The 14,671-nt window shown below is 43.0% G+C and overlaps 1 protein-coding gene across 1 annotated transcript in view; it reads left to right on the top strand.

Annotated features, from left to right (window-relative positions):
• The window catches only part of LOC133966232 (inactive phospholipase D5-like), a 35,834-nt gene that overhangs the window by 9,163 nt on the left and 12,000 nt on the right, over nt 1–14,671 (top strand). The window contains exon 2 of the mRNA XM_062401047.1: nt 10,896–11,032. Coding sequence (XP_062257031.1) covers nt 10,896–11,032 — 137 coding nt within the window. The remainder of the gene's footprint in view (nt 1–10,895; nt 11,033–14,671) is intronic.

The following is a 14,671-nucleotide window of genomic DNA, read 5'->3' as shown; positions in this document are numbered from 1 at the left end:
ATCCAGCTTCCAGAAACGTTCACACAGTTGAACCAACAACTCTTCTGTACCATCCATAAAGCATCTGAGGATGAAATGTTGTGTAAAGTCTCTTTGCTCTAGGATTTTAACTCATAATCCTTCACCTCTGGCTTTAAGCCTTTGCCATTTCAAGTCCAAAAAATACTGAAAGTGCACAGTCACTTTGACACGAGAACAAACACTGAATTGCCTCCACCAAGTCCAAAACAAGTGACATCACATAAACTGAACCCTGCATGGCTGTAAATCTGTCTTGCTGAAGGAATTGAGAATCAATAGTCGAGTTTCCCTCGTCTGCAACTTTAAATTCTTCATCTTGTCAAGCTTTGTGCTTTTCTTCATGAATCACTCTCACCATTTCTCCGACTGCCTCATACGCTGTCTCACACACTAACACGTAAACCATTTAGGGAGCGTATATCATCCTTCCTCAGGTCAGCTTCAAGGCCGGCACTGGCATTTGTCTTCAGAGGAGGACACTGACCTTTCTCAATTAGGTCAGTTACTGAAAAGGTCAGGGAAAAGGTCGACCCAAAGGGAGGGACAGACTGCACCCTGCAGGCCTTCAGAGGATGATGCATGTCTCACAGTCTTCTGTGTTTGAGTGTTAGTTTTGACTTGGTCAACTTTTCCCTGTATGGCTCTTGTAGATACTGTGACTCGAACCGTCAGCTACTGTAGATCCAGATGGATTATAAGACACATGAACATAAATGTCCCCCGTAAGTAGGTCATCAGTGAGTTTCTCAATCACTTATCACAGCCATTGAGTCCTCATTCATCAGTCCTGATTGGACGGGACATACAAGTGTCCCCATCTTTCCAGGGGCTGTAGTCTCATTCTCACCAGATCGCAGAAAACCAATCAGTTTGTGTTCTCCAGGAAGAAAGGTCCATCAGTCTCTATCACTGTCCTCGTGTCCGTCCGTCTTTCAGACATCGTTAACTTTGTGTCAGCCGCGGGTACATTGTGCGACCACTGCGCTGCAATCGATCATAAATTGTTGTTTTCATTGCTACACACACATCTGGTTTTTCATTGCTACACACGTGAGATACACATCCTCTGTAATCATCCAAACACAGACACAGAGGATTAGACTGGATGATGGATCATTTCAACCTGCCTCTGAACAACCTCATGTGGAAGCCTTCGTCAACAACAAGCCATAAGTGGCGAATGGGGAATAGATCCGGGGATGAAGAGTGCAGACATGAACAGATTGAGAGGAGGGAGAGCAGTTTCCCCCGATGAGCAGCCGTAGATGAGTTCCTTTCCTCAGAGTGTAGGTGGGAGGGTGCATGACTGTCAGAGGATGTCTGGGGGAGATTGGAGCTGCTGGGTCTGTTCAGCTCAGATTCGTCCCCTTCACAGGTGATGGATGGCTTCGCTTGCAGCTTCTACAGGTGAATATAGTCTTTAATTGACAGAGAGCTGAATCAGTTTAGAATCTCTTTGTAGCCTCAGAGTATTTGTCACGTAAGTTAAATCAAGAGAGACAAATATACAGCGTGAAATATTACACCGTCAACTCAAAGAAAGAGGATACGCAGGATCAGACTGTACGACTGTGTGTGTGAAGATGTGATAAAAGTTTCAGGTCATTGTTTAACCATTAAACATGCAACCTCACTGGTTTGGTGAACTCCTCCAATGACTGTATATAAGATGGACGACATTACAACTCCCCAAAAATGCGCGGGCTGCAGTATGGGTCAAACACGGTACTAGTTGTAAAACACACAGTATCAGAGCTTCATTGTCTCTTTTACCCTAAATGGGACGATAATAACTGGTTTGATGCAGTAGAAAATGGGGGGGGGGGGGGGGGGGGAGAGAGAGAAATCATTACCATAATACTGTATACTGGCTCTTTCTGTATTCTCGACCAGGCCCCGTGAGTCTACCTGTCTTAAAGATAAATGATGTTGCAGCTTTATAGATTTGCACTAGTGGTATCGTGTGGATTTAGAAAAGAAGTTGGTGTTAAGCCAAACACTGTTTCTGTGTGTTGGGATAGACAAGGCAGATAAAGTGCAGAAAGATGTAAGTTTATGCAATAAAAAGTACAATCGCAGCATCAGCCTTCAACCTTCAGAGCTACAAGGACAAGAGGAATCCTTGAGAAATCCCATCACCCATTTGTATGCCTTGTAAGCCGCGGGCCATCTGGACCCTCGGGTGCATCAGTGCTGTTAATCACATGTGAGCTTGCTAGATCAAAACACATAAAAAATCCTGTGACACAGTGTGTAATTAACATAAAGAAGAGCAGAGCAATAGCCGAGGGACGTGGATCACAAGCCGTTCCGAGGCCTCCACACAGGGCACGAGGGTCACTGGATGGTTTGATGAATATGAATATGTTAGAGCCGTTGTGGACTTGTATGTTCTCCAGCAGCGTCAAAGTTTCAAATGAGAACAACAGCTCCCAGGCTGCTGGCGCTGGCTCCTCAGTGCACAGTATTGATCGTCTCATCCAACTCTCAGCACAAACAGAATGAGAATACATTCCAACAGCAATCTCAAAAAGTAGGACCAGGATTTCTTTACTTGGACCGATGAGGTAGAACTATCAGGGAAAGTACGTGTTAGCAACATTTGGTAATCGAGTTGCGACTGATAAGAACCAATCAGGGATCGAAAGTGACAAAAGGCCATTTTTGTTTTAGATTCTTTTGGACAGTCGTCAACACAACAGAGAGCAGATCCGTAAAAGACTTGACAGAGCGTTCAGACAGATTGATAGTGGAAAATCTTCAAAGACATGAAGCTCCGGGCTTCCTGCCATAACAAAGCCGGCACCAACAATCTGTTCATCCATTCCTTTCTCTTATTTGACTAGTGGCGTCAAGCTGAGATGATCGGTACTTTTCAAAATTATCCAGAGATGGAAAAAGGGCCTTCGGCCAACCAGCTCCTGTATTTCAAAATCAACTGGGGGTTTGATTTCAAGACATTTCCTGCTCATTCAAACACTTTGTCCCCAGTTGTTCTTTCCACTAAACCCACTACAGGACTTGATGCACGGCCAGCTTGTCTTTGTCTAATTGTCCCAGACGGCCGATAACCATCATAAACAGGGCTCTCTTTCTCTGATAGTGAGCTCTGTTGTTATGAAGCCACGTCCTTATAAAGCTCAAGTTGTTCTTGAGTAAGGCCAGAGCTGTTTGACTGCTCATCCGGCTGGAAGAGCACTTGGGAGCCCTGGGTTCACTCAGGAGAACCCGATCAGAGATGGTGCTGTTTCTCTGGAGAGACGCAGTCAGTGTTATTTTCCATCTGGCAGGGGAAGGTAATGGCACAAAGGTGAATGACAACACAAATCTCGTAGCACACAGTCATTCCTTAGTATTGATTAATGCCAAAGTAGTTACCTTGGACGAGGAGGTTTGTTTTAACCTCAGTACATTTGTTTGTTGGCTGGTTGATTACACAGAAACTACTGAACAAAGGAACAGGAAGGGACGTGGGCCAAGAAAGAATCCATTACATTTCGGCACGAACTGGATAAAGGGGGCGTATCCAGGACTTTATTATCACCTTCTTTAACATTTCAAGATAAAAATAGATCTTGATGGGGGAAAAATCTGGATATTTAGGGGACTAAAATCTAAGAGTTTATGTAATCTGTCATCAGACCTAGTAGATTGTGTTCGGCCTTGAGGTATGTGCCATGTACCATTCTAGTTTTGTTAGATATCAAAGTGAAAAAGGGTCAAAGTGAACTTAAGTGACCCTGATGACACAGGTTAACAGTGACTTGGCTAACAACCGACTATGATGACAGAGTTCCCCGTGCAAAACAAATTTAAGGCAATGAAATCCCAGAAAACACAGAACATGGTTTGTAAGGGACATTGAAATGCAAAATAAAACCAGTCAACTCTCCAGCAAAACCTTTACTATACGTCCAGTAGCCTGTGTGTTGCTAATGCAAATCAAACGTGTGTTCAAACAAAACGTCCACCTTGTACCATTGGCATGAAATTGGCCAGCGAAACCTTTTGTGCAATCTGTGTTTATTTATCCCAAGCAAACTGTGGACTCTGTCAAATATTATTCCTTTTTATTTTTATTGTGCACTTCATCACTACACTGCCCTGAAAAGCTTCCCAATGGATTAATACAGTATCTTACATGGCATGTGAAATAAAAGAATTAGTAAAATTAGGATCCAAAGCTTTACAGCAGTGTGGACTCAATTCATTTACAAACTCTATTTATTTCTCTTCTCTATCCTGTGCATGTGAGGATTATGCACACAGAAACTCGTGACCACATTTTCTACTGCATGTCAATGTCATAACAAAGTCCCTTGTCAATCTGCGTGGCTCATGTGTCACTTTTGTGCACACTCAGCCTTTCAAAATGAAAATGATTGATGGGTTTTCTGCTCTCAGCTGCTCAGTCTTTCATTTTGACGCTACATCTTGTACATACGGTATCTAAACACTTTTGCCGTCCAAGCCCTGAAGTTAACATCCCTTCAACCGCCTTCATTTTGATGAATTTCTCTGGCACCAGTCTGTCCCCACAGCCTGGAGTTAAACCTCAGGTTCACCTTGATCACAGCCAGTAAAGAAGAATTATGACACTTGTGACACCAGATGAAAGAGATGACTCTCCTCTATCCTGTCTTTGTCTACATGGACACAGCCGCCTTTGAATCACAACATCATCCAGCTCTGTGTCAGGAGAGCGTCCCTACATGTCGTGGCCACCTCACTGCAGACAGACAGACAGGGCTTTATTGTGGAAAGCAGAGATTTCTGGAAGCCGGAAACTTGGCTTATAGGATCAAACCCTTCTTTAAAATCTTTCCATAAAAGTGATTACTGGAAAATACCTGAGGCTGGAGAAGCAAGCGTGTCACTTGGTCGGGGATCAGACGAGGTCGCACGGTAGACTACTGTGTGATGTGGGGTGGTAGTGAGAAAGACTTTGAAGCTTGGAACTGGATTTAACACTTGAATGGTGTGCACAGCAGGAGAATCCACATGTTGGCAGCACGGGACCAACAGGTCCAGCGGATGTATTGACTTTACACTTTGGATTACATACTTATAATCTATCTTATAAAAAGCTGTTTGAAGCCTGGAGTCAAGGAACTGTATCTGAGGACACTTCCATCTAAACCTCAACATTCAACAGTGCTGGTGTAGTGAGAAGTGGAAGGTTTACAACACCATTTTTTAAGGGTTACCATAAAACATAATGCTACAACCATATAACACTAAAATCATCAGCTAGCTAGCTTAACTACGCATTAAGCATGTAAACAACAACACTTCAAATGTAACACAATCGGTTCCTGTTAAAGATGCTAGATTAGGGTAAGCTTGCTGTTTCCTACTTGTTTCCAGTCTTTCATAGTAAACATCGTATACTGATGGTCATAACTTCATAAACCATATCTCCACACAACAATGAGAGAGAGAAAGAGAGAGAGAGAGAGAGAGAGAGAGCAGCCGGGCAGTTTATTGGAAATGACGTTCATGCAAACCCACTCTGAAGGAAAGTTGCCTTCTCAGCACTAACACAACATGACAGCGCCCTGTCAAATATCTCTGCTCTCTTACTGTCACTCATTCTGCACTCTACCACTTCATACTGTAGATAAATGCATCACATGCAAGGACACACACACGCAAGACAACAGACTAGTTGTGTGTGTGAATGGAACCTCATGGCAGCCGGATCAGAGAAACTGAGTTCGGTTGTTATCGCTGTTATTTTATCTTTATTAAACATCCTGTGGGACAAAGACATATTAGACACGTCACTTTATTATTGAAGGACAATTGATTGATTTAAACCGACCAATGGAGTTGAAAGCCTTTGTGGTAGCAGTGGCCGTGAATTTGAGCTTAGCGTGTCCCTACAGTTACAGATTGTTTAAAAAGAACATAGTGGAATAATGTATAACGTTCATTTAAATCCATGTGAGTGTTGCTTGAATGTGATAAATGAGTTGACGGTGAACATTGGTGCAGAAAACCAGGACTGCAGTTGCAATAGTCAAGTGTGTGTATGAGTGTGAGTGTGAGTGTGAGTGTGTGTGTGTGTGTGTGTGTGTGTGTGTGTGTGTGTGTGTGTGTGTGTGTGCGTGTGTGTTCAGCAGCAGTGTGTACATTACACATCACCTGAAAGCATACCTACACTACAGCCTTAATCCATAAATCCAGTACAGTGTCCAGATTACAGTCTGTGAAAAGAACTCTTATGGTGAAACATTACAAAACAGCATTGAGCCCATTGCAGCGTCTGCTCGCTCTCTGTTCAGCACACCGCTCTCCTGTGTGATGCAGTCAGCTGCACGTCAGAGTCAACAAAGGTCCAGACGAGAAGAGAATATCACAGTATGCGCAGTAAACACTGTGTCACTTCATTGCAACGACACCCTCGTGAAGAATGCACAAGCTTCGTGGGATTGATTTGGTTTAGATTTACTGTATTTTTGGAAGATAAATGTCCGTGCGGTTGCTGCATCATGCAAAAGAAAAGACAAGTCTATAAATAAGGCATTGTTCTTTGATCCTGCGGGACGCACATGACAGATGAATGGTTTTCTAAAACAAAAGGAGGTTGTAGTTGTGCTGCAAATATCTCACTGGGAAGTTTCTACTGTGTTTGCGTCAGTGTCAAGTAGTGTTTCTGGGCAGATGTTTTAAAGAGGTATCACGCTGGATGATTAATCATCACCATCATGGGGGAAGCTGGACTCGACCTTTTACCAAGGATTTTAAATCCAACGCTCTTATACTGGAATACATCATTTGCTATAAATCTATCTATCTATCTTTGCCAGGGGAGACTTTAGTTTTAAAGTTTAGTAGTGAACTGAAATCAGGAAGTGAAATGTTCTTGGAGCAACAAGAAGCTTTAAAGTTTTAATATTCAGTAGTGAAAACATGTTGTAGACCAGGAGCTCATTCAGTCTCCTGTGCAGCACTATTGGCTGCTATAACTCAGAGTGCGTTACATCAGTCCTGACCCAATCAGTGTGGAGTTGCTCTCTCTCTCTTTCTCCCTCCTCCTCTTCTTTCCCTTCCTTTCCCTCTTCTCTCCTCGTCTCCATAAACATCTGCATTCAAACCCCACTGAAAACAAGTCTCCAGCTTCCAACTCGTCCTGTCACCAGGCCTGTGGTGATCTCCGAGCGCTCATTATAAAGAATTAGAGCCGGATGTGTTTTTGATAGTTTGCCCAGATTCCTGTTGTGTTGTTGGTGTGGTGGGGAACTTCTCCAACCCTCTGAGCAGCCTGGCTCCTCGTTCACACAGCGCATCGACAATGAGGAATCACTCATGAAAGGATAATTGGGCCCCTGATATTTTTCTGTAGATGGAGTGGCTGTATGAGACCCTGTCTTGCAAGTATCTGCCGCTTTATCCAGATCGGCAACAAACTTTCTTGTATCTGTTCTTGGCCGATGCTCCAATCCTTCCAACGAGTTTTGGGGACATCGACAAACAAATAAACTCCTTGGCGGAAATAATAATGGGCAAAATGGACAATCACCACATCACCCGTCTGTTCTCAAACTCTGTAGGGCTGATATGTTTCCACATCACTTGAAGAGGAGCTGAACATGTCGAACCTTCAAAACAAAGCAGAGAGTAGATATAAAAGACCTGAGAAGGTTGGCAGAGACGATCAATGTTTAATACATCATTAGAGGATATAAACATCCACCCACCCTGGCCTCTGTCTGAGAGACTGTAGCATTGCGTGTGTGTGTGTGTATGTGTGCATGTGTGTTTGTGTGTTTGTGTGTGTGTATGTGTGAATCTGGCACTGTGCCATCCACCTTGCGCACCATTTAAAGATGGACCCCGGAGGTTTTTAACAGCTGACGAGCAGTCTCTCTCTCTGAATCTCTGATTATTTATTTTTTGCAAGCCACTCCAGGCTGTGTTTGCTTGTTGGAACGTTGAACTTAATTAACTGTAAACGACCCCAAGTTTTCTTCAAAGCGCTGACATGGGAAAAGATGCAAAAATGTTGTTAAATGTTTGCTTAGAAAACTAATCAGGTGGGACTCACTGTTCTCGAGTTATCGATTTAGTGATCGTAACAGTCGACTAGGCTATATATGAAGATGGAGGACAGGAAAGTCCTCTGATTGCTGTTTGCAATATAGGTCATAAACCCCGCCTCCTCCATGTTAGTGGATGGGACATGGATTAAACTCAAAAGTCAAAGTACATGTTAAACCTCCCCTCAAAGATGGTTTATCTTATTTTTGGTAGTTCTTATAACACTGATGTTCAGGGTTTTGTGATAAGACTGGTTTTATTTAATTATTTGATTCTCATATCACGACTCTGAAGCTTAAGATGGAATCAATCTGTATTCTTTTGTCCAACAGGAGGAGGTGGAGACGCACCGTCTTTATATAAAGAAGTATGTTTATGGCGCTCACAGTATTCACAAACGCTGGTATAGCTTTTACTTTTCTCTTCTATTTATTTGTGGCCATACTATGACTACATTTAAACAGAGTATTTCTAAGCAGTTACTGTGAGGCAGACTCCTTCCTGTAATCGAAGGTGTATCGATCCAGAACTGTAGCTCCAGTGTCAGGTAACATCATCCCTCGTGCACACTGTGAGCCTGACCTCTTCATGTAGCTGCCATTATGCTCATACACATCTGGCCATATGTGAACGAAGCACAAAAACTGGAAATATGAGAAGCTCTCAGTGCTCGAGTCTCCTACAGTTAAGACCTTCATCTGTATTTTCATTCCACTTCGTCTGGCAGCGTTTGCTTTTGTTCACTGCCCGGGGATCTTCAACAGTAGAGGAGGTGAAGATCATTTTTCCACTCAAGTCTGTGGACGCGAGCCAGTTGCCTTATGGTCACCAGTTCATTCACTTTAACCTTTGTATGGCTTCTGCAGCAGCGTGAGACCCAGAGCACCAGGGGTCTAAGAGCTAGTAGAGGTTATGATAATATGAAACATTATTCTCACGTCAGACATCATCTCAGAGCGACGGTGAAGAGGACAATCCACTCGTCCACTGGGACACTCTTGACTGACTGGTAGATTAATTCCCACCTACAGGCATGAATGTTAGTAGCTATACCAGCAACACACTAACACAACCAAAGCTTCAGTGTTTGTGTGGCGCACCGAGGTCGATGGTGTGTGATGTGGTGTTATTCTCTCTGGATGAGACGAGCTGACTGTGCTAATGATCCTCGGTGTTCAAGGATAATTAGTTTTGACTCTTCTGCTGCCGCACAGAGGGAAGAGGATGCATTCGTTACTGTTTCACAAATAGCTGGGGCGTTTCCCATTAGCTGTGTCAGGTCTCCGGCACATCAGCAGCTCACTATATTGAGAACATTAGTGAGGAGTTGACACCCTGACTTACTTATTGTGTTATGACTTTAAGGCTTAGGGTTTGATTTAACGAAATTAAATACACAAAAGTGTTATTCTCATAAAAGATGCACTGGTGCCATTTTCAAAATGGAAACTAGAGGTTGCTGTAAATGTCGGTTTTGCCTAATATGTGCTCATATAGCAAGTACAGCATGATTCATGGTTTAATGGTTTATGTTTGGTTAAGTTTAGACAAAGACTGTGGTCTGGCATTATGTGCTCAAAAGCACAAAACTAAATTTACTTTATTTAGTCTGAAACAGCATGACGGTGAGAAAGCCTTTCTCATCACCACCACAAACATGTAAATGAGCTGATGTTGCACGTCAGACTGTGAAATGAAGGTGGGATGACTTGAACCTGCTGTTGTAAGTGTTTTAGGTGTTATAATAAAGGAGAAGATGCTAAGTAATAGTTATCCTAGTGGAAAAATGGCACCATTTCATAACCAGGCATCACATATTTTTTAGGTCTAGTAAATTCACACATGCAAAACTAAAGGTTTGATTGCATTTTGATTGATGTGCTGTGTTCATGTGCTTGTTGAGCGTCCTGAGGGGAGATGTGTCTTCATGGAAAGACACAAGCTTCACAGAGCTCAGCATCACACGTCCCTGCCGTCTTGCCACGTCTACAAATCTCCGAGGAAATATTGTCAAGAAGCACAAACACGTTCCCACCTTCTGTCAGGGAGAACACTTCAGGCAAATTCACAGCCTCAAGATTTATTTTGGCTGATGAGTTTCTGTTTTTTATTTCACACATGAGGAATGAGCCCAGATCCCATTCTGGTGTAACGACCTGTGAGGAGGGCAGAGTAACATAAAAACAAAACAATGCTGTCATCGATATTTTATAGCTGAAGCTGCAGAACAATGAATTTTTGTGCACACAACAACATTTAGAAACACTATACATACTCACAACATTCACCTGCTGTTTAAGCTGATGAATATTTCACTTTTAAATATAGTAGTGTTCACACACATGGGATCAATTATACAATAAATTAATTAATTTTATGAATTACAAACTGTTCATTATTTGAGGAATTATATAAAACCACAATTTCAATAGTTTAACCATTAAAAAGGTTCTATTTTAACTTATTTCTGATTTATTTCTGAAATTATCATTTTAAATGTGTTTCCATTCTTGTGTAAAGAACTTTGAATTGCCCAGTCTATAAAGAAACTTGTCTTTTCTTTCTTCTCATTCCTTGTGTGTTCCTAATATCAAATCATGGACTTGCAAGGTCACGCGTGGTCCTTCCATATGTTTGCGTTGAATTCCCACCTGTATCATGTCATGACCTGCTGAGCTGTGCATTAAATCAGAGGACAGGTCACCATTAGAGCATGCAGCAACTGATAGGAGCCAAGGTTGGGGCACTTTGGCAATGTTTTTACAGTAAAGTGTTGAAGAGTAGAAAATAAACCGTGTAAATCAATCTGGCCTCGCCTCTCTTTCTTGCAGTCTCAGCAGAAGTGCATCGTGATCTTTGCCTTGGTCTGCTGCTTCGCCGTGCTGGTGGCCTTGATCTTCTCAGCCGTGGACGTTTGGGGCGAAGACGAAGACGGGATCACAGAGGAGAACTGTAGCAGGAACTGCAGGTGAGACGTGCAGCACCCCCCATGTACAATTCATAGTCTGTGGATCCTTCATGACAATCAATTAATCATTGAGTATCTGCTCAAATTAATCTCCTGATCCCTGATGTCAGCTTTTAAGAATGAAAAACATAGTTACCTCCACCAAAGAGGTTATGTTTTCCCCCTGTCTGTTTGTTGGTTGGTTTAAGTAAGATTACACAACAAAAAAAAGAAGAACAGATTTCAAAATTGGTAAAAGTACAAATTGTGGGTCAGAGAAGAAGACATAACATTTTGTGATATATCATCACTTTCAATTTTTTCTCCCAGGAAATAATTCATAGATCTTGATTAAGAATATCAGACATATTCAGGAAACAGATTTCTATGAGAGTGTGGAACTTGGTGCAGCTTGATTGAATCTAAGGGGGCTGTTGGTCCTTGGCTGAGGTCTCGGCTCTCTGAGTGCCATTCTGATTGGATTTGCCTTGGCCCTGCTGTGTTGCACCAGCTTGTGTTGCAGGAAACAAATTGTTAGTTCAGTTTTGAATATCAAGCAATCCCAGTGCAATGTTGCAACCCAGCCACCACAGGCACCAGATAAAACCTGCAGACCTTCTCAACAAAGCCTGCATTAAATGTACAGGGCATGCAGAGGTAAAATAATGTGGCAACGCCGAAATATGACAAATCTGTTCCTTCCTCCGCCTCATTACTGTAGCTCCCCCACTGTCCTGGAGTGATTACCAGGCTGTTTTCAAAGTTTCTTTCTACCAGAAACTTGCAAGTTAACACAGTCTATCAATGTGGAGTCTCCTGAGAAAATAAAGAGCTGTGCAGAAAATCACTGCACCAGTGAATGTCTCGGTGGCCCAGAGTGAAACTGGTTGATCAGCATATGTTTGGCTGATGCGGCTATCTGCGTTCTCCGTCACCACATCCGACTGGTTCCCCTCTTCTCATTCAAGGTTCTCTTCCTTCTGGAATTACGTCTCTCTCTCCTTTTCACTATGTTTGAGCCAAAAACTCTCTCTTCTTCCCCAAATGAGTCATTTAACAGCCTTGCACAGAACTCAGTCAAGCATCCTTCTCTTTCAATGAGAGTTGAAAGTGTGATCCCAACTTGTAAAGCTGCATTGGCCTCCTCCGAAGGACCCCTAGAGCTTGGGGGGGAAGAATGAGACATAAAGGCGAGGCTGGAGGAGAGATGATGGGGGGGGGGGGGACCTAATCAAAGTTGGACTGATTGAGAGCTGAATAGATTCATCTGCTGTTATTGGCTTTCTGTCAGGGATGACGAGGTTCGTCAGCTTCCGACTTGACTCCAAACTAATTTTGCAGTGTGTGGTCAGATTTGATGATAAAATGATATGATGTAACACCTACAAGTTATGCAAGTGTAACATCATGAATGATTTTATTCCATATTTTGCTCAAAGCGTGTTCCACGGCATGAAAAGTGATTGATGACCATGTGACACATTTATAATAAGGTGCGGAGAGCCTCGCTCTTGCTCACTTGATTTCCTGAAGGTATTTGAGTCATTAAGGAAAATGTGTCATTTCTTTCACCAACTGTGAAAAATGATCCAGTGATTAGGGTTAAAATAAAATCCAGGACATTTTTTTTAATGAATGATGTAGTTACAGGAGGTCGACCTGCTGCCGACTTGATCTGTGACCCTTTCTCTCCTCTCACAGGCCACATGATGACTCAGCAGCTTTTTTTTGCACACAGCCGGTTGTTTTGGTTGTGTAGTTATTGTTGAGTGAGCTACTTCATATATAATTGCACTGAAACCTCCTTGGTCTTAAGTGTGTTTGTGTCATGGTTGTTGGGGCAGTCGTTGCCCTCTCGTTTGATTTGACGCCAGCCTGATATTTCCCCAGTGGACACGTGTAATTTCCTGGTATCAGAGGCCGATAAGCAGGTTAGTATTGATCTACAGTTGCCCGGTGGAGTAGCAGAAACAATGCATGGAGAACCAGACTCAAGCTCCTTGAGTCTTGAGTCTGGAAACAAGTCCTCCAGCTTGTTTCCTCCAACAGAAAACAGCTGATTGTAAAGATTACAAGTCGTGTAAATTTTATCAGGTGGCAAAGCAGGCAAAGGCCAGCTAATGGCAGTTAGCTGGTTTTAATATTTAATATAATCTAATCTTTACCTTATCATAAATGTCCTCTTAATAAACAAACAAGTTGTAACCAGAACACTTACAAAATTAAAGCTGGTGCAACAGGTTAAACAAATCAGTGCACAAACAATTTCAGACTCCATAAACCTCATAAATCTTTTCTAAAGAATAAAGGAAAAAAGAGAGTGACCCTTTGGGACCCGAGGGGCTCAGGCCGGGTCGAGCTATCCACACTCTATTGTGAGACTTCTTGGTAAATACACAATACAGCCGATTAAAAGGTCTGAGATCTGTCGATGCAAACTTTGGACCAACACTCATGTCGCCAAAAACGCCCAGAGCAGGAAATGTGAAGGACAAACATTGTAATAACTGAACAATCAGTTTGAAAGTGGTTCAAGTTTCAGATAATGGATTGAAATTCATTTTCTAAGTGTGTTTTTCCCATGACGTCAGTTTGAATCTGAACTTTTACCTATGAAGTGAGCTGCACACAGGAAGCAGACCTGCAGCTGATCCTGTGATGTGGTTGCTGAACACTCGGAGCTCAGGGCAGCTTATGAGAGGCCGGCTGATTATCAGGTGTCAGGGGCTGAATCTGCTGAAAGAATGATTTTCAACATGTCCCTGTGCTGTTTGTTACTCTACGAGCTACAACAGCAACACAAGCACATGGAGGTAATTGGCTTAACGACGCCAGATTACACTGACATGCTTTAGTGATTCATATGTAGCAGTTATTGTTTATTTATTATGTAAACTCCTGGGGTCCCATCAGACCCATTAGTTGGCTGATATTTACACCAGTCAGGAGCAGCAGAGGATAAATCAATAGAAACAACCACTGCATCCCTGATTTCTCACCTTTTAGTACCGAGGCCCACGTCTGACTGCTGGAACTACTCAGAATCACCATTCATCACAGTGAAGCCATTAGAGCGGGCCGAGAGGAATTCTTCTGACAATAGGATTACCGCCCCTCCTCTTCAGTCTGGTTTCCATCCATCCTTGTTCTTCACGCACTGTAGCTGCCCTAGTTTTCACTGTCTGTTTAAAAACAAAGGATCTATACTGTGGGTGAATGATAATCCTCTCTGTAATCTCATTTCCGCTCACCATGTTGGTTTCCTTGTGTCTTTTCCCGGCGTGCAATCTTCGAGGCAAACGGAGGATTATCCTCTGAAAGGCCTCGGTAGAACGTGCACCATCTTTACCTGCGATTCGCCCAAACTTTACTGGCATTAACTCGAGCAGAAATTAGCATGTCATCCTCACAGAGGGTGCGAGTCCTACAGTTTGACCCTTGGCCACTTTCCAAAGCCTGAACGAGCTCTACTTTATCCAAGGAATGTTGTTCAGCTGGCAACCTGCCTCTCGATGTGATGCCGGGACATTATCACCTGCCGCACACGCTCCCGCCGGCGTGCCCTTGAGTGAAGCGCTTGCTAGACCCTGAGCTGTCACACCTCGTCCGACCCTGTGCTGCAACTGGGCGGGAGAGCTGTGATCTATTTGGTATTACCAA

Source organism: Platichthys flesus, chromosome 12, assembly GCF_949316205.1.
Source record: "Platichthys flesus chromosome 12, fPlaFle2.1, whole genome shotgun sequence".
NCBI lineage: Eukaryota > Metazoa > Chordata > Actinopteri > Pleuronectiformes > Pleuronectidae > Platichthys > Platichthys flesus.
This window is presented reverse-complemented; position numbering and strand designations above follow the sequence as displayed.